This window comes from Cetorhinus maximus, chromosome 22, assembly GCF_964194155.1.
Source record: "Cetorhinus maximus chromosome 22, sCetMax3.hap1.1, whole genome shotgun sequence".
In the NCBI taxonomy this organism is placed as follows: Eukaryota; Metazoa; Chordata; class Chondrichthyes; order Lamniformes; family Cetorhinidae; genus Cetorhinus; species Cetorhinus maximus.
In genome coordinates, this window is record NC_135900.1 from 8,116,486 (window position 1) to 8,137,184 (window position 20,699).

A 20,699-nucleotide genomic window follows, 5' to 3' on the forward strand; every position below is an offset into this window, starting at 1 on the left:
TATCAATCTACATATTGACTCACTAAACCTAATTGGTACTAATGTTGTGGAGGATGAATTCTAGGAATGTATGCAAGATGCTTTTCTACAGCAGTATGTTGAGGAACCAACTAAGGAACTGACTATTTTAGGTCTAGTATTGTGCAATGAATGAGGGCTAATTAATAATCTTGTTGTAAAGGAGCCTTTAGGAAAGAGTGATCATAATATGATAGAATTCTACATTAAGTTTGAAAGTGATGCAGTTCAAGCAGACTAGGGTCTTAAATCTAGGCAAAAGAAACTATGACGGTATGAGGGGCAAATTGATGATGGTGGATTTGGAAACTACATTGAAAGGTATGATGGGAGACAGGTAACGGCTAACATTTAAAGAACTAATACATATTTGCAACAAAAATACATTCATTTAATACAGATAAACCCAGGAAGGAAATTGTTCCAACCGTGGCTAATAAACGAAATCAAGATTTGTATGAGATCAAAGGAAGAGGTGTATAAAGTTTCCAAAAAAGGTAAGCCTGAAGATTGGGTGCATTGCATAATTCTGAAAAGGAGGACAACGAAAAAGGTTATTAAAGGGAAAATAGAACACAAGAGTAAACTAGCGAGAAACAAAAAATGAACAATAAAAGTTTCTATAGGTATGTAAAAAGGAAAAGATTAGCAAAAGCAAATGTGGGTCCATTAAAAACAAAATCAGAATTTATATTGGAGAATAAGTAAATGGCAGAGAAACTAAACAAATACTTTGTGTCTGTAAGGAAAATATGAAAATCCACCCAGAAATAATGGAGAATCAAGGGACTAGTGTAAACGAGGTACTGCAAGATATTAATATTAATTTCAAAAGTACTAGAGAACTTAATGGGACTTAAAGCAAATAAATCCCCTACACCTGATGATCTACATCCCAGAGTGTTGAAAGAGATGGCTGTAGAGATAATAGATACAATGGTGGTCATCTTTCAAAGTTCTATTGACTCTGGAATGATTCCTGCAGATTGGAAGATGGCAAATGTAATCCCACCTTTTAAGAAAGGAGAGAGAGGGAAAATGGGAAACTGCAGATCAGCCTGACATCAGTAGTCGGGAAAATACATGAATCTATAATAAAGGATGTGATAAAAGGACACTTAGAAAGTAATGGTAGGATTAGGCAAAGTCAACATGGATTTATGAAAAGGAAATCATGTTTAACAAACTTGGGAGCTTTGTGAGGATGTAACTAGAAGAATAGATAAGTGGGGGAGGTGGTGGGGGGGAACCAATGTATATGGTATATTTAGATTTTCAAAAGCTTTTGGTAAGGTCCCACACAAGAGATTAGTAAACAAAATTAGAATACATGGGATTGGGGGAATATACTGGCATGGATTGAGAACTGGTTAACGGACAGAAAACAGAGTAGGAATAAATGAGTCATTTTTAGATTGGCAGGCTATGACTAGTGGGCTACCGCAAGGATCAGAGCTTGGGCCCCAGCTATTCACAATCTATAATGATTTGGATATGGAAATTAAAAGTAATATTTCCAAGTTTGCAGATAACACAAAACTAGTTGGAAGTGTGAGTTGTGAGGAGGATACAAGGACGCTTCAACGAGATTTGGAGAGGTTAAGTGAGTGGGCAAAAATTTGATAGATCGAATATAATGTGGAGAAATGTGAGGTTATCCACTTTGGAAGGAAAAACAGAAACACAGAGTATTTCTTAAATGTTAAGAGGCTGGGCAGTGTTGAACTTCAAAAGGACTTGGGTAACCATGTTCATGAATCACTGAAAACTAACATGCAGGTACAGCAAGCAATTAAGCAGGCAAATGGCCTTTATTATAAGAGGATTTGAGTATAGGGATAAAGATGTCTTACTGCAATTATATAGAATCTTCGTGAGACCGTACCTAAATTATTGTGCGAAATTTTGGTCTCCTTACCTAAGGTAAGATACACTTGCCATAGAGGAAGTGCAATGAAGGCTCACCGGACTAATTCATGGGGTTGAGGGACTGTCCTCTGAGGAAAGATTAAATAGACAGGGCCTTTATTCGCTGAGTTTAGAAGAATGAGAAGTTATCTCATTCAAACATACAAAATGCTGACAGCGCTCGACAGGACAGACGCAGGAAGGACGTTTCCCCTGGCTGGGATGGGGGGCCTTCTAGAACCAGAGGACACAGTCTCAGAATAAGTAGCAGGCCATTTAGGACAGAGATGAGGAGGAATTTCTTCATTCAGAGGCTGGTGAATCATTAGAATTCTCTGGCCCAGAGGGCTATGGAGGCTCAGTCTTTGAGTATGTTCAAGGCTGAGGTTGATAGATTTCTACATATTAAAAACATCAAGGGATACAGAGATAGTGCAGGAAAATGGTGTTGAAGTAGAATCTCAATGAATGGCAGAGCGGGTTTGAAGGGCTGAATGGCCTACTCCTGCTCTTATTTCTTCTATTCTTATGTGTTGACAATGGTTAATGGACAGAAATCAGTAGGAATAAATAGGTTATTATGGATTGGCAGGCTGTAACTAGCGGGGTACTACAAGCATCAGTGCTGGGGCCTCAGCTATCTACAATCTACATCAATGACTTAAATGAAGGGACTGAGTGTAATATATCCAGATTTGCTGACAAAACAAACTTAGATGGACAAGTAAGCTGTGGGGTGTTTGCAAAAGAATTTAGACACGTTAAGTAAGCGTGGCAGATGGAATGAACGTTGAGAAATCAAAATTATCCATACTGGTAGGAAAAACAGAAATCAGAAAAGTTTTAAAATGATGAAAGATTGGGATCTGAATGAGTCACAGAAAGTTAACTTGCAGGTGCAACGAGAATTTAGGAAATGGTATGTTAGCCTTTATTAAAAAAGGATTGGAGTGCAAGAGTGAACTGTATAGAACCTATGGAAAAACAACCTCCAGCACTGCATGCAGTTCTCGTCATCTTACCTAAGGGAGGACATACAGGTACTAGACCACCTGTCCGGCGTCCCAAAATCTGGAAGGACCCAAAAACCCGGTCCTGTCCTGGAAACTACAATCCCCAGCGGGCATTGCTATCTGTCATATCTGGGTCGTGGCGGACTGATGCTCTGCTCTTTGGATCTGGGGTTAACGGTGGAAGGTAGCCTGGTCCATCCCTCATCCCTGCCTTTCCCTGTCCAGGATGGGTCTAGCTCAGCGGAAAAATTAGCCCGGCTTCAGTTATCCTTTACACCCTCCCCCTCCACCCCAGGACCAATAATGCGGAAAATCCCCATATCCAGTACACATCCGGTCCCGAGCTTCATACGGACGTACATATATACATGGGATATGGGGTCTGGTACCTGTACTTCTCTTACAGAGAGTGCAACAAAGATTCACTAGACTATTTCCTGGAATGATGAGGAGGGGTTGAGCACATTTGGCCTATATTCTCTAGAGTTTAGAAGAATGAAAAGCAATCTGATTGAAAAATATAAAATTCTTAAGGGGTTTCCTCTGTCATTTGTTCATGTTGTTCTTTCCAGAGTGCTTACCATTGCTATTACCACATTCTACTTTCTGACCTCAATGCCACCATCAGCACCTCCTTTAGTCAGTACCAGTACCATTAACACCCCATTGTCCTTTTGTTCATGACATCTTTGTCAATCTCTCCTTTGCCTCCACTTATTGCTGGCCTTCTATCCAGCTCCACCTGCTCCACCCATCCCCCCACTTAAACAATATAAATTTCTTCACATTTTTATTACTCTTTAGCTCTGAAGAAGAGTCATACGGACTAGAAACGTTAACTCTGTCTTTCTCTTCACAAATGCTGTTAGACCTGCTGAGTTTTTCCAGCTTTTGCTGTTTTTGTTTCAGATTTCCAGCATCCGCAGTATCTTGCTTTTAATCCTTACCAATACTTTTGTTAATTCTAGTTTGATATTCCAATGCTCTCCTGGCTTGTACGCATCCTCCATAAACTTCAGCTAATCCAAAATTCTATTGTCCTTTTCTGTACCAGATCTAGCCCTGTTCTCCTATCACCCCTGTTATTGCTGGCCTGCTTTGCTCCATGTTCCCTAATAACTCAAATTTATCTTTCTGCTGAAATTCCATCAAAGGCTTACTTGTCCTTACTTCTATAACCTCCTCCAGCACTAGAACTCTCCCAAAATTCTCCATTCCTCTGACTCGATCAGGCGTCCTGTGCACAACTTCTCCCTTACTCTCCCCCCACCCTCACCGCAACGCCAAGGGTACTGAGTACAAGCAGGGAACCCTGGCTGATTTATTTTTGTCAATAACCTAAGGTTTTTGAGGCCAACTGCCCTAGCTGAGATCAGGGATCAACTAACTCAGCACAGAATGGGAATAGGATAGCACTTTTACACCTGTTCTTTAATTTAAAAAAATACTGGTCTGAATTTTTCCCTCATCGGGCGCGTGCGATTTCCAGGCCCAGGAGCAGCTGGGAAATGGGCCCCCAACCACGATTTCAAGTTGGCTTGCCAATTAACGGCCAGCCAGTGTGAAATCCTCACTGAAAAGCTCAGCGCTGCCAGGGTGGGGGCCAGGAAGAGGGCGGGTGACAACATCATCACAGGCGCGGGAGAACACTTTGAGAGAGCTCCCTGAAGGGAGACAATTGCCTCAGGGAGCTGCAGACCTGCAAATAATGAAATGAAGCACTAAAAAACGGCAAGAAAATGTCCATGCATCACAATCAAGCATCTGAAAGCATACCTCATAAAAATGTAGTTCCCAGATATTTATTTTTATTTTATTTCCTAATGTAAATTTCATCCCGCCCTTGGATGAGGTTTCATGAAAAATGTAACGGCTGCCTGGCCGATTCACCCGTCTGCCAACCGTAAGGTTGGACAGGCCATGAAAAATCGCAGACAATTGTGCCATGAATAGACTTAATTGCCCTCTTAATTGTGCTTCCAACTTTTGCGCGTGCCTGCCGAGCAAAATGTCGCGTGCGTGCACGATAACGTCAGGATGCTTGCTTGACATCATCTCGCGTGATTTTACACTCAATCGGGTCGGGCACGCACTCGCAGGGCATAAAATTCTGCCCACTGAAAAGTAAATACGCTACATTATACCTACCACACTGAACAAACTCTAAAGATGCATAAGTCTGGTGCCAGTTTATAAAAAGAAACAGAAGGCTAGCCCAGGAAGCTACAGATATGTAAGCTCGACATAGGTAATTGGTTAAATAATACAACGTGTTCTGAATGAAAATCAGAGGGGGTGAATTATCCAGGCTGGAACAGCACAATGCCTTTTCTTTGTAAGAATCACACAACACAGAAGGAAGCTACTCAGTCCACTGTGCATGTCCTGGTTCTCTGAAAGAGTTGTTTAATTAGTCCCACTCCCCTGTTCTTTCACCATAGCCATGCAATGGTATTCCTTTTCAAGTATGTATCCAATTCCCTTAAAGTTACTACTGAATCTTCCTGAATCATCTTCTACCACACATTTGAGCGTTTCACTCCAGATCACAACAACTCATTGTATCTCATTTCCCATACATTCATTTACCAATTAATCACCTTAAATCAATGTCCTATGGTTACTGACACTGCTGCCACTGGGAGCAGTTTCTCTCTATGTACTCTAACAAAACCTTTTATAATTTTGAACACATCAGTTGAAACCCCCTTAGCCTTCCCTGCTCTAACAAGAGCAATTCTAGCTTCTCTAGTCTCTCCATATAGCTAATGTCCCTCATTCTTGGCGCTATAATAATCATTATCCCTTGCAACTTCTCAATGCCTTTTTAGCAAGGAAATTTGGGTAGAAGTCATTTCTGCAGCAATACCCAGGCTTCCTTGAGTTTTGAGCCTTCCCATGATCTGTTCCTACTGGCTTCGTTTGCAACGGCTACCTGTCAGCCCACATAACTGTAGATGCAAGTTACTTGTAGGTGCAAGTTACTTTTTATCTCATAGCTGAACTTAGGGTAATCAACACTGAAATAAATATAAATAGTTCAGAAGTTTTCCAAGGTGGAAATAAGAAGTTTGTCAGCTTTGAAGAGTTTGGTTAGTCATTTCAGCTTTTTATTTTTGAATTGTTGATTCTGAGACCTGCCCTTGATATTGACTGCCTGCTATTGGTTCAAAATACCTGAGGTTTTTTGGATCCTAGGCACCTCACCCACAAACTTAGCAGCCTTTCCCCATGAGCATGCCATTCTATGCCACCAGAAATGCAAGATTATATATATCAGGTAAGGGTGTACAAGCTGAGTCTCTCTTGTCTTGAAAGGGAAGGCAGAAGGGTGAACTAATAGTAGTTATTAAAATTACAAAAGAGTTTCCATTTGTGGGGAAGAGCAAAATTTGAAGCCATCAACAAGATAGTCACACCAAGAAATCAAATAGGGAACATAGAAGAAACATCTTGACACAGAGTGGTGAGAATGAGGACCTCACCACCACAGGGAGTGGTTGAGGTGAACTGTGTAGAAGCATGCAAAGGGAGGTTAGATAAGCATAGCGGGAGAAGGGAATAGAGGTAATGCTGGTATAGAGGAGGAAGGATGGGAGAAGATGCAACTGAAGCATAAACGCCAGCATGGTCAGGTTGGGCCAATGACCTGTTTCTGTGCTGTATATTCTATGTAATCCTAGGTAATCATGGTAGATGAAGAGCAGCACAGGTTGGAGAAAAAGAGACAGGCTCCATGCCAGACGAATACAGTCTATCGATATTGTCACCCCACCTCTCATCACCAAAAATTTACAGGCAGCACAGGTCTCAAGATGACCTCTCTGAGGGGCTCTGCATCAGAAGAGTTCTCAAAAACTACAACATCTGTGACATGGTGCACACAGATCCTAAGCCATGATCCGCCCGCATGAATGTCTCAGTGGCTATAAGGTCAGCGTTGCTTTTAATATTTAAGACTAGGTTTCCTTTCTGGCAGCAAAACGCAAAATACTGCAGATGCTGGAAATCAAAAATAAAAACAGAAAATGCTGGGAACAGTCAGTAGGTCAGGTGGCAACTATGGAGAAAGGTTAGGTTAACTTTTGAAGCTCTGACATGGATCTGAAAGGTTAACCTAACCTTTTTCCTTTCTCCACAGATGTAGCTTGATCTGCTAAGTGTTTCCAACACTATGGTTTTACTTCCTTTCTTGCAGCCTTGGGGGATTTGTGTAACATAAGGCAGGGAGCAGCAGGGGCATGCCAGGTCTCTGACGCCTTTTACAACAATGCAGACTATTTCATAAGCTTTGTCATTACAACAAGGCTGTAGTGAAGAAGGACCATATGGAATTTTGGGCTTTCTCAAGATTCAGTGTGTCACTGCCACCCAAATTGCATTGAAGGTGCCCACCATTTCAGCCATGTCAACAATAAAGGGATTCCACTATGATTGTGTAGATGGTCTGTGATGCAAATCCAAGGTTTCTTCATGTCAGCACTGACATACGGAGTTTGCCGTGATAGCTTTAAACTCTGGCGTTTATGGCTCAGTGAACTTTTAAAGAAGAAACTATCAATGGACACAACTGGAGTACGAGCATGCCTCCTGCTGACCTGAGTTATCAATCTGACTAGCCTAAACAGAAGAAACAGGGCTATAGAACAACACATGCAGCTACCAGGATGTGATTATGACTTACTGCAGTCTCCTTCACTATTTATCATCCATGAGGGACTGTAGTTTAACATGGCTGCAGTGCAGGTGCTGGCTCCAGATGTTCCTGAACTTAAGTGAGCAGGTCATCAGAATAACATTCATGCAGTGAAGTCCTTGTTGACAGTTGCAAGGAGCATCAAAGTTTAGATACTCTCATGGCTACTTTTCATGATTTTGTCTACACTGACACCACAGCCTGACCTCTTTCTGCTCCATTTGCAAATAAACATTCCCTCAAACCAATATTCGCTCTAGCATTTGACCACACAACACCCATGCCCCACATGCCTTTACTAATAATCATCAACTCAGTGAATAAGTTAGCACCAAATAATTGTTTTCTTTCCCGTATATCTGCAATTTCTATGAATAACAAAGCACAAGATAAGTGCACATTCCTACTTTAGTACAATAATGGCTAAATGTTACCTTTCTCTTAAAATTGTTTCTCTCCTGGGTTCTTTATACATGTCTTTTTATCACTTATTTAGCATGCCGGTCGATTCCACCCAAGGGTCAGGAATGCAGAGATGGTTCACTCTCTATAGAAGGGTAGCTGTTTTCTTGTGGGTCCTGGCTGCTGCTGTGGAGCTGAATCTGACTACATTTCTGGAGGATGCTTCTGGACAACCTGTTTCCAAACCTTACATTCCATTGGCATGGTGCTCTGAGAGAGAAAACCAGAGGGAACACTATATGCGCTGCTGTCCTGTAAGATTGCAGCCATTCTAGTAGGTCCAAATTATCAGTGGAATGTCTGGCCCAATGACAGCCATCAAATCCTGAAAGGCCTGAGAGCTGACAATTACCACAGATTTGAAGTCGCAATCCATTCTGCCCCAATTTCTTCCTGGCGTCCTCCAAAGCTGCAGCCTATCCTCTCATGAAGGTGGAGACACCAACTGCTTTTTAGCTGGGATCAGCTGCCACTTGCTGCACTGGTGCCTGCAAGGAAGTCAAAGTTTCCATGATGTTACTGCAAAAGACAGCTGTACACTCAGCAGTCACACCTGTCAATTGCTACACATGTCCACAGAGTCTTTATGTAGATATGATACTGCCCAAACATCCTTCTTTATATATAAGTGCTCATGACTTTCACAGCTCCCAGTCATAGGCAGCCACCTCCTCAGTCTCCACTGGGAAATGAGCAAATGCTCCCCCATTTTCTACTCCTCTGGATTCCTCGTGCTCAATGAAACACTTGGTGCCAATTTCACACTATATAATTCCTCATGAGTTAAAGTATCTGATCTGATGCTTGGAGGAGAAGAAGCATATGTCATGGGTGGTAAGGAGGAGAGGCTTGGGGCTGAGGAAGACAAGGCAGGATAGAGATATCTGGAAATGGTGGGCAGGCTGGTCTTCACCGTTATCCCAACAGGCAATAAGCAAGAAAAAAAATTGCCTAGGTCCTTGCCTTCTCATCATCTTCCAGTTGTGGCTCCTGTTGCTTAGTAGGACCTTCAGCAAAGGATAGCTGAAGGCAAGAATGGGTGAATATTGGAATTAAGGAGAAAAGGGCTGAAAAGGGCTAGATGGTGGAAATTCCACCTCTCTGTCCTCCTTTAAGACATTCCTTAAAACCTACCTCTTTCATCATGTTTTCATCACCTGCCTGGATATCTTGTGGCTTGGTGTCAAATTTTGTTTAATAACAGTCCTGTGATGCACCTTGGGAAGTTTAACCACATTAAAGGTGCTCTATAAATGATGGCTTGGAGCCACCATTATTGATCTCAAAATGGCAGTGACATGAAGTTGTCAATATTTTGACAAAAAAAAGTCACTTCAAGCTGGGCAGAATAGTAAATGCTCCACTGCATTTAACACAACAAACGAACATACAAATTAGGAGCAGGAGTAGGCGGTTTGGCCCATTCGAGCCTGCTCTGCCATTTAATAAGATCATTGTTGATCTTATTGATCACTTGGCACATCATAACATTCAAGGCTATGGGCTAAGTGCTGGTAAATGGGATTAGTTAGGTAGGTCAGGTGTTTCTCATGTGTCGGTGCAGACTCGATGGGCCTCTTCTGCACTGTGATTCTGGCCTCAACTCTTGCCTACCCCCAATACCCTTTGACTATCTTGTAAACCAAAAATTTATCTACCTTTGGCTTAAAAATATTCAATGACACTGTCTCTGTTGCTCTCTGGGGAAGAGACTTCCAAAGACTTACAACCTTCTAAGAGAAAAAAATTCTCCTCATCTCAGTCTTAAATGTGTGACCCCTTATTTTTAAACTGTGTCCCTTAGTTCTAGTCTCTCCCACAAGGGAAAACATTCTATCAGTCAAGTCCCCTCAAGGTCATATATGTTTCAATAAGATCGCCTCTCATTCTTCTGAACTCTTAATGGATATAGGCCCCACCTGTCCAACCTTTGTCCATAAGATGACCTCCCCCAACCCAGGCATCAATTGAGTGATTCTGAACTGCCCCTAATGCATTTATATTCCTTCTTTAAAAAGCAAACCAAAACTGTACACAGTACTCCAGATGTGGTCTCACCAATACCCTATACAACTATAGCAAGACATACCCACTTTTATATTCCATTGGAATAAAGAACAACATTCCATTTGCCTTCCTAATCACTTGCTGTATCTGCATACCAGTCTTTTGTGATTCATGTACCAGGTCACCCAGATTCCTCTCTACCTCAGAGTTCTGCAATCTCTCTCCATTTAAATAATATGCTGCTTTTCTATTCTTCTTACCAAAGTGGATAAGTTCACATTTTCCCACATTATACTCCATTTGCCAAATTTCTGCCCACTCATTTAACCTATCTATAATCCCTTATGTCCTCTTCACAACTTACTTTCCCACCTATCTTTGTGTCATCAGCAAATTTAGCGACCATACATTTGGTTCCTTCATCCAAGTCATTGATGTAAATTGTAAATAGCTGAGGCCCCAACACTGATCCCTGTGGCAGTCCAGTAGTCAACATCTTGCTAACCTGAAAATGACTCATTTATGCCTACTCTCTGTTTCCTTTTGCTAACCAATCCTCTATCCAAGCTAATATGTTACCCCCAACACCATGAGCTCTTAACCCCAAAGGTGACATCAATGGGATCACACCAATTGACATTAAAAGGAACTCTCAAAACAAAATTATTAACTATCATTCTGTCTTCCTTAGTTTTTAAATGATTGTTTCCTCTTCACACTGCTAGAGCTGAACCAAGAATGAGCTCAGCAGATGGCACTCTCACCTCCATGTCCCTCTCCAATAACTAGAGTACAAAACCCTGGGTGACACTCCAATGCAGTATTGAAGGAGTCCTGCACTGCTATAAGTGGCATCTTTCAGATGAGACAAACTAAGGTCCCATCCTCTCTCTCAGGTGAATGTAAAAAAATCTCACAGTCGTCAGCTGTCCCTCGGTTCGAGTATGATGTCTATTCAGGGTCATGAGTTCCTGCCATGGATTTTCATGTGACTAAACAGGCCGATTTTCCACCCACAGATCTTTGGGTACATGGGGCAGGACATCTCGCAAGATAGTGAGATCCTGATTGCAGGGTTTACTTCCTTTTCTTTTCTTCTCTGTTGCCGCTCTGCCTCATGATTAAGGTGTTGCGTTGTGACTCAAAGCATGATGCAGCTTGATGGACAAGTTGTCGCTTTTCTGAATGAATGGTAGCAAGCTCCTCCCAGTCATTAATGTCAAAGCTGCCACGCTTGAAGGAGAGCTTCAGAGTGTCTTGGAAGCATTTTCTTTGTCCTCCGCTGCAGCATTGACCATTTGAGAGTTGAGGAAACGAAGCTTGGCAGTGGAGATGGTTTTTGGCCATCCTGACACAGTGTTCAATACATCAAAGTTAATTCTGCAGGAGTTTTGCCTGAATGCTTGTGGAGCTGGCTTCAAGAAGGACACTTACCTTTGTTCAACGGTCCTCCCACTGAATCCAGAGGATGTGGTGGAGGCACTCCTGATGAAATTTCTCTAGCACTATTACGTGTCGTTGACACACAGTCCAGATCTTACTGCAGCACATGAGCATGGTTATGACAACTATTTTGTACACCAAGATTTTCGTTGACTTGCAGAGGGCTTTGTTGTCCATCACGCGCTGCCATATTGTAGATGGTTGAACTGGTGCAACAGATTCACTGTTGCATCTCCGCAACAATGTTGGTCTTTTGAGAGAGGTGGCTGCCAAGGTATGGGAAGTGCTCAATATTTCCAGAGTCTCTCCTTCAACATATATCAGAGGTGGACTATTTGGCTGACCAGGTGTGGGTTGATATATGAATTTTGCTTTGGTAAAATTCATTTATCAACCCACACCTGGTCAGCCAAATATTTTGCTTTGGCGAAATTCAAAGCTGGCTGAGTTTCTTGATCTCTCACCATTATTTCTAAGAGAAGGAATATTCTCCCTTGTGTCCTGGATAACATTTAGCCATCACGTAACATCATTAAAAAGCTGATCATCTGTCTCATTGCTATTTGTGGAACCTTGCTGTGCACAAACTGGCTGCCTCATTCCCAACATTCTAATAATGATCCCACTTCAATTACTTTACTGGTTAAAAAATGCTTCAGGTCATCCCAAGCTCATGGAATGCTAGTTTTGTTCTCTCTAACTTGTAACTAATGATCGTGTTTCTTTTAGTCATGCATTGGATATGGGTGTCCCTAGCTAGGCAGGATGTATTGCCCATCTCTAATTGCCCTGGAGAAGGTGCTGGTGTGCTGCCTTCGTGAAAGGCTGCAGTCCATGTGTTGTAGGAACACCCACAGTGTTGCTAGGAAGGGAGTTCCAGGATTTTGACCCAACAACAGAGGGAACAGCGTATTGTTCCAAGTCAGCATAGTGTGTGACTTGGAGGGAAACTTGCAGGTGGTGGTGTTTCCATGCATTTGCTGCCCTTGTCTTTCTAGATGGTAGAGGTGGTAGTGGTTGGGGATGGCATATAAATGCTGGCCTAGCCAGCGACGCTCACATCCCATGAATTAATAATAAAAAAAGAAAGGTCGTGGGTTTGGAAGGTGCTGTCGAAGGAGCCTTGGTGAGTTGTTGCAATGCATCTTGTAGATGGTACACACTGCTGTCACTGTGCATCAGTGGTGGGAGGACTGAAAGTTGAAGGTGGTGGATGGGGTGCCAATCATGTGGACTGCGTTATCCTGGATGGTGTTGAGTTTCTTGAGTGTTGTTGGAGCTGCAATTATCCAGGCAAGTTGAGAGTATGCCATCACAGTCCTGACTTCTGCCTTGTAGATGGCGGACAGGCTTTGGCGAGTCAGGAGGTGAGTTACTCTCCACATAATTCTCAGCTTCTGACTTGCGCTTGTAGCCACAGTATTTCTATGGCTGGCCCAGTTCAGTTTCTGGTCAATGGTAACCCCCAGGATGTTGATAGTGGGGATTCACTGATGGTAATGCCATTGAATGTCAAAGGGAGGTGGTTAGATTCTCTCTTGTTGGAGATGGTCAATGCCTGGCACGAATTTTACTTGCCACTTGTCAGCCCAAGCCTGAATATTGTCCAGTCTAGCTGCATATCGACAAGGACTGCTTCAGTATCTGAGGAGTCACGAATGGTGCTGAACATTGTATAATCATCAGTGAACAATCCCACTTCTGACCTTATGATGGAGGGAACATCATTGATGGAACAGCTGAAGATCGTTGGGCCTAGGACACTACCCTGAGGAACTCCTACAGCAATGTCCCAGAACTGAGATGATTGACCTTCAACAACCACAAATATCTTCTTTTGTGCTAAGTATGACTCCAACCAGTGGAGAATTTTCCCCCCCGATTCCCATTGACTTCAGTTTTGCTAGGGCTCCTTGATGCCACACTCTGTTATATGCTGCCTTGATATCAAGTGCAGTCACTCTCACCTCATCTCTTAAGTTTAGCAACACGGTAGAAGTCACAAGTTGCGTATCAGAAATAGAGGGTCACCTAGGACCTAAAGATAGTGAGGGATTTAAGGTAATTAATATTAACATGAAGTTTCATGTATGGTTTTAAAAAGTTTAATAACGTTATAGTGCAAATTATGAACATGCCCCATCTCTTGTGAAATTGTCACATGAGGGGGACAAGTTAAAGATTTTTTTCTCTATTTTTAATGTTTTTAAAAGTGGAAGTGATCTCTCTGAGGCAGCACTTAGCCTCAGGGAGATGTGCGCTCTCTCGTGCGCATGCGCCAAACAGTGCACTCTCGCTTTTGGGGAATCACCCCCCACCCGCACAGGAAGCGCATAAAACTCACCTCCTGACTCACCAAAGCCTGTCCGCCATCTACAAGGCAGAAGTCAGGACTGTGATGGCATACTCTTAACTTGCCTGGATAATTGCAGCTCCAACAACACTCAAGAAACTTCATCCTGCCAGTGGATGTGGTTTCATGTTTTATCCCCACCTTTAGCCTATTTTGATCTTTTCTCCCACACTGTCCCCTCCCCCACCCCCACTAGGGCCATCTGTCATTTGCTCATCCTGCTTTCTACTTTTAATGTCACCATTAGCACCTCCTTTTGCCAGTATCACCACTATCAACACCCCTTCGACCTTTTGTTAATGACATCTTTTGCAATCTCTCCTTTGCCTCCACCTATCACTGGCCTTCTATCCAGCTTCGTCTGTCCCACCACCCTTAAACAGTATATATTTCACCACATTTCTACTTCTCTTTAGTTCTGAAAAAGAGTCAAATGGACTTTAAACATTAACTCTGTCTTTCTCTCCACAGATGCTGTCAGACCTTCTGAGTTTTTCCAGCAATTTTTGTTTCTGTTTCAGATTTCAAGCATCCACAGTATTTTGCTTTTATCTTAAGTTCAACACTTTTGTCCACGTTTGGACGAAGGCTGTAATGATATCACGAGCTGAGTGACCCTGGCGGAACCCCAACTGAGCGTCAGTAAGCAGGTTATTGCTGATTAAGTGCCACTTGATAGCACTGCTAACCACACTTTCCATCACTTTCCTGAAAAACACTGAACCCTTTGTGGGTTTCCTTAAATTAATATTTATAGGCAAACTGGCTGCTGTGTTTTTCCTGCATCCCTTCAAAAATACTTCATTGGCTGTGATGACACCTCTGTTTAACATCTCATAAGAAAGGTAGCACCCTCCAACAGTACAGCATTCCCTCGGTACTGCCCTGAAGTGTCAGCCTAAATTCTCATAGAATAGTACAACACAGAAGGAAGCCATTCAGCCCAATACGTATGTCCAATGCTTTTTCTGTTAATATTAATTACCTTAAATCCCTCACTATTTTTAGCTCCTAGGTGACCCTCTATTTCTGGTACGCAACTTGTGACTTCTACCGTGAAGACAAACACAAAATTTGTTCAATGTCTCTGCCATTTCCTCATTCCCCATAATAATTTCTCCTCTTTTTTTTAAGGGACCAAAGTTTACTTTAGTCATTTTCTTCCTTTTTATATACTTATAAAAGATCTTACAATTTGTTTTTATATTTCTGGCTAGATTATTCTCATATTCTATTGTTTCCCTTTTTATCAACTTTTGGTGGTTCACTGCTAGTTTCTAAAACACTCCCAATCCTTAGACTTGCAACTATTTTTTGCAACTTCATAAGCCTCTTCTTTTAATTTAATACTATCATTAAATTTCTGAGTGAACCATGAATGGGTCTTTCTTGCTGAGTTTTTGTTTTTCAATGGGGAATATATTTTTTGAAGATTTTGAATAGTTCTTTTAAATGTTTCCCACTATTAATTTGCTGCCATATCTTTTATTCTACTTACCCAATCAACTTCAGCCAGTTCTGCTCTCATACCTATGTGATTGGCTTTGTTTAAGTTTAAGATTCTTGTTTGTGATTGGAATATGTTGCTTTCAAACTTAACATGGAATTCAATGGTATTATGATCACTATTTCCCAGTAGATCTTTTATTATGGCATTACTAATTAACATTGCCTCAATACACAATACTAGATCAAAGACAACTTTATCCCTAGACGGTTCCACACCATATTGCTCCAGAAAACTGTCACAAAAGCATTCTAAAAACTCACCTTCTAGACCACCCTTGCCAATTTAATTGTCCCAATTATATGAAGATTAATGTCCCCACAATTATTACATTACCTGTTACAAGCTTCAATCATTTCTTATTTAATGCTCTGTCCATTGGTATAACTACTAGGGAGGGGGCCTATAAACTACTGCACCAGCATTTTCTGACTCCTACTGTTCCTAATTTCCACCCATACTGATTCTATTTCGTGATCTTCTGAGGCCAGATCCTTTCTCACTTCTGCCCTTTTGTCATCCTTTACTTTCAGGACCACCCCTCCTCATTTGCCATTCTGTCTGTCTTTCCAAAATATTGTGTCTAGTGATGATCACATATTTGCAACCATGTCTCCCTAACGGTGATTAAGTCTAAACCATTTACCTCTATTTGTACCACTGTTCCATCTATCTTATTGCAGATACTTCGTGCATTCAGATAAAAAACCCTTAATTTCATTGTTCACTACTATTCCCTGCATTGATCTTCTTTGCTGATGAACAATTAATGTTAAACCCTCTGTCCTTTCCTTTCCCACTCTGCTTGCCTTTACCCATGTTGCTACACTGTTCCATTGCTCTTTGGATTTCTAAATCTCCCTTCACCTGAACCCTGCAGCACCCCCACCCCCACAATCCCATTAATTTAAAGCCCTGTCCACAGCCAAGTTATACGATTGGCCAGGAACCCAGTTACTCTCAATTTCACATGGTACCCTGAATCCAGAAACTTCAACTTTTCTTCCAATTTCCACCATTCTCTTAGTTTCACATGGTATCCAGGCCTACTTGAGCCCCCTCACTCAACTGATTTTCCAGTACATTGATGACTGTATCAGTGCCGTGTCCTGCTCTCACCTGAATTAGAAAACTTCAGCATCTTTGCTTCCAATTTCCACCCTTCTCTCAGATTCACATAGTCTATCTCTTACTCTTCTCTTTCCTTCCTTGACTTCTCTTGTCTCCTTTTCAGGCAATGGGCTATCAACTAGCAGTCATTCTAAACCCACTGACTCCCATAGCTACCTCAACTACACTCCCTCATATCCTACACCCTGTAAGGAATCCTTTCCATTCTCACAGTTCCTGTCTCCATCTCATCTGTTCTGATTATGCAACCTTTGACAACAGTACTTCTGAGGTGCCTTCTTTTTTTTCCTCAACTGAGGATTCCCCCCACCCCACCGTGGTTGACAGGGCCCTCGACCATGTTCACCGTATTTCCTGCACTTATGCTCTCACCCCTTCCAAAACCACGATAGGCTTTCCCTTGTCCTCATCCTCCAACTCATCAGCCTCCATATTTAAAGATCATTTTCCACCATTTCCACCACCTCTGTCATGATGCCACTACCAAACATACCTTCCCCTCTCCTTTCAGCATTCCAAAGGGACCATTCCCTTTATGATATTCTGGTCCACTCCTCAGTCACCCCCAACAGTCCATACCCTTCCGACGGCATCTTTCCATGCAAACACAGATGTAACACCTGTCCTTTTACCTCCTCCCATCCACACCGTCCAAGATCCTAAACACTCTTTCCAGATGAAGTAGTGATTTAAGTGTACTTCTTTCAATCTTATCTGCTGTTTGCTCCTCACAATGTGGTCTCTACACTGGGGAGACCAAACACAGATTGGGTGACCACTTTGCAGAACATCTTTCAGACTGCAAGCATGACCCTGAGCTACCTTGCTCTGACACTAACATCTCTGTCCTCGGCCTACTGCACTGTTCCAGTGAAGCTCAATGTAAGTTTGAGGTCAGCCCTTAGGCACTTTACAGTATTCCGGGACGTAACAATTTCAGACCAAAATCTGTTCATCTCCCATTTTGTTTCCTTTTCCTTACTTGATTCTGTTTTTCTCTTATTTTTGCTTACAATCAGCAGCACATCTGCTTGAGGCACATCTTTGTTTCTTTTCTTGCCCCATCACCATTTCCTTTGGACCTAAAGGACTAAGAGCTGGATTTCCACAAGGTGAATAGCCCAAGTTGGGAAATTTCTTGGCTCGCTGCACGTGCTTCGGTAGAAAGTGTACCAAAAGTCATGATTTTTTTCTCTGGCTGGGGGAGGGGTTGCGGGATGAAATCGGGCCCCTTCCACAGGAACGAGGTCAGGGAGCAGCCACAAGAGGCCATCGAGTGCTGAAGCGAGCTGGTTAGAAGGCCCACTTCAGTTGTCAGGCACATTGTCTCAGTTGCTTGGTTACATTTTAGGTCCTCTAGCCCTCATCCCGCACACCCCCAATCCCTATGCCACTTCCATGCAGCCCCATACCAACTCATGCCCCTACACCCACCCACAATAGCCCCTCCTACCATCCACGCTAACCCCTAGGCCTTCCATGCCCATCCACCCAGTATACACTATGTACAGAATCAATGAACACTACAGTAACAACGGCAAGTGTGAAACTGCTTAGAAAAAAAAATCATCCATTCATAATTCTTTGTGTTCTTGCTACAAAAGTGTCAAACAACTAAGTAAAGTATCAATAATAGAAGATTTAGGGACTTCATACTTCTTAATCTTGTGTAAACATTGAAACCTTGACAAAAGAAATCACAAAAAACTTGAATATTGCTGAAAAGAGGGACATGTTACCAAAGCCTCCTGCACCTTTCTTGAATTACCCAGGAGCTTTGGGGGTCTATAGTTCACCATTGCTTTCAACATGGCAACATCTTGCCTAATCAGAGTCAACATGCCAACCAATCAGCAGCTATTTCTCCTGTAGTATAAGCTGTTGTGAACATTTGAAATTTGACATGCTTGTATTTGTCCTGATCACTGCAAGACGAAAAGCAATGGCAATATGTTTCTCTTTTCAGAAAAAAATTAATTATAACCACATAAGGATGTCAATCAAGCAAAGCTGTGTAAACAACCTTCCACTCAAATAATCCTTTAATAGGTCTGGAAACATATTTATCCATTTCCCTTTTGAAGACCAATATTGAATCTGTTTCCACCACCTTACCAGGCAATGCATTCCAAATCCTAAACCGCTCTTTGCATGAATAACTTTTTCCTTGTATCACTTCCAACCACATCGAACTTGTCTCCTCTGGTTCTCTACCCTTCACTCTACCTAAAATGGTCATGGAGGTCTTGTGATGCAGTGGGTAGCATCCCTGCCTCTGAGCCAGAAGCTTCAGGTTCAATTTCCACTCCAGGACTTGATAACCAAGGAAGGTACGTTCATAACAGGTTGAGTATCAGCCTGTAAATCCTTCCAACCAATGTCTGCGGCAGGCAGTAAGATCAGGAGAGATTCCTGGCCAGCCATGTGGTGAAGGAAATTGGAGCCTCTACCATCACTATCCATAGCCCCAGACTACAACATGTATACAAAAATGTAAGTTGCACAGCAACTCAGACTCTTTGGCCGTGGGGGGGGGGGGGGGGGGTGGCGGACAGATTGGCTCAGTTGGCTGGATGGCCAGTATGGAACAGATTGGTGCATGGGGGTTCAATCCCCCTTCCAGCTGGGGTAGAGGTGTCAGCTGTGGCTCAGTTCATAGCACCCTCGCCTTTGAATCAGAGGGTTGTGGGTTCATGTCCCACTCCCGGAAACCAAGAACTGTGATTGTACTCGAAAGAGTTGCAATCTGTGACTGTTGATAACTCGAAAGAGTTTCCAGCTGGGGTGAATTGGGGGTCCTGCTTCCTTGCCCCCACCCGTGGCAAAAGTTGTGGCGCAGCGGGTCGGACCTGCTTTGGGGCAGAGAGCTGAAGAAGAAGAAGAAACCGGTGAATGATTTTTTGAACACCACCCCCAATCAAATCTTAGCCTTTCTCTGTCGATGGGCTGGAGCCTCTGGAGTGGGATTTCAAACCCAGGACTTCCTGGTCTCTGAAAGAGAGAGAGAGAGAGAGACCGACCACCAGGCTGGAGGGAAGATGTCACTCATTTGTTGAAAAGGGAAAAGTTTATTTAAAATATTTTTTTAAAAGGCTATTGTTTAGTGAAGATGATAGGGGAAGGGGGAAATGTGCGGAGAAAAGGTTTGATTGAAGCACGAGGGACGGTTAGCCGCCGCATTCGCGCGGGAAAATTTAAAACGCCCGCCCTTCGAACGGTCGAGGGCGCGCGCTGGTTCCAGAACCTTCCCTTCGCCTCACGGTCACCGCCGGTAAGAAAACCGCCTCTTTCCTCGCAACTCGACCCCCTCCCAACCCTTTCCCCCCACCCCCGACACATTTTATTTATTTTTTTTGAGGGGTGGCGTTTTTTTTTTGTTGTTTAAAAAGAATGTTATCGTGGGCGGGGCGGCACGGGACGGGGCGGCTTGACATTCATTTACCAACCATCGCAAACATGTTGGTGGCCGGCGGGGACACCCGCGACCGAAATTTGTTGTGCTCGGTCACGCAGTCCTGGATGAAGGTCGGATCGTTGATGTCGATGAACGCTCGGACGGCGGGCGCGTACAGGGAGAGCGGCAGCCAAAGGGCAGGGAGACACCACGGCACCTGGGCGATGGCCATGGCGGACTTGGGACTGGGACTGGGAAAAGGGCGGGGCACCGAGTGAGCGCCGGCCTGCAGAACCCTGTGCTGCCGCGGGGGGGCGCCACAACACTGCCCCACCCCCTCCATCGAACGTCGCCGAGAGCAGAGCCCCGTCCCCTTCTCTGCCGGGCGTAGACATTGAGGCTTTCCCCCAGCTTATTGACACGTTTCCTCTCCAGCCAACTTCATCATCCTGACTTGGAAATATATCACCGGTCCTTCGCTGGGTCAAAATCCTGGAACTCCCTCCCTAACAGCACTGTGTGGGTGTACCTACACCACATGGACTGCAGCGGTTCAAACTCTTTCGAGATATCAACAGTCACAGATTGCAACTCTTTCGAGTACAATCACAGTTCTTGGTTTTCCGGGAGTGGGACATGAACCCACAACCCTCTGATTCAAAGGCGAGGGTGCTATGAACTGAGCCACAGCTGACACTTCTTGCAGCGGTTCAAGAAGGCGGCTCATCACCACCTTCCTCAAGGGCAATTGGGGATGGACAACAAAT

General features: G+C 43.2%; 1 protein-coding gene across 1 annotated transcript in view; it reads right to left on the minus strand.

Moving 5' to 3' along the window:
- glipr1a (GLI pathogenesis-related 1a) overlaps positions 1-20,164 on the minus strand; it is a 67,186-nt gene extending 47,022 nt beyond the window's left edge. The window contains exon 1 of the mRNA XM_078568558.1: positions 19,985-20,164. Within this exon, the coding sequence (XP_078424684.1) occupies positions 19,985-20,164 (180 nt within the window). The remainder of the gene's footprint in view (positions 1-19,984) is intronic.
- Between the last annotated feature and the right edge of the window lie 535 nt (positions 20,165-20,699).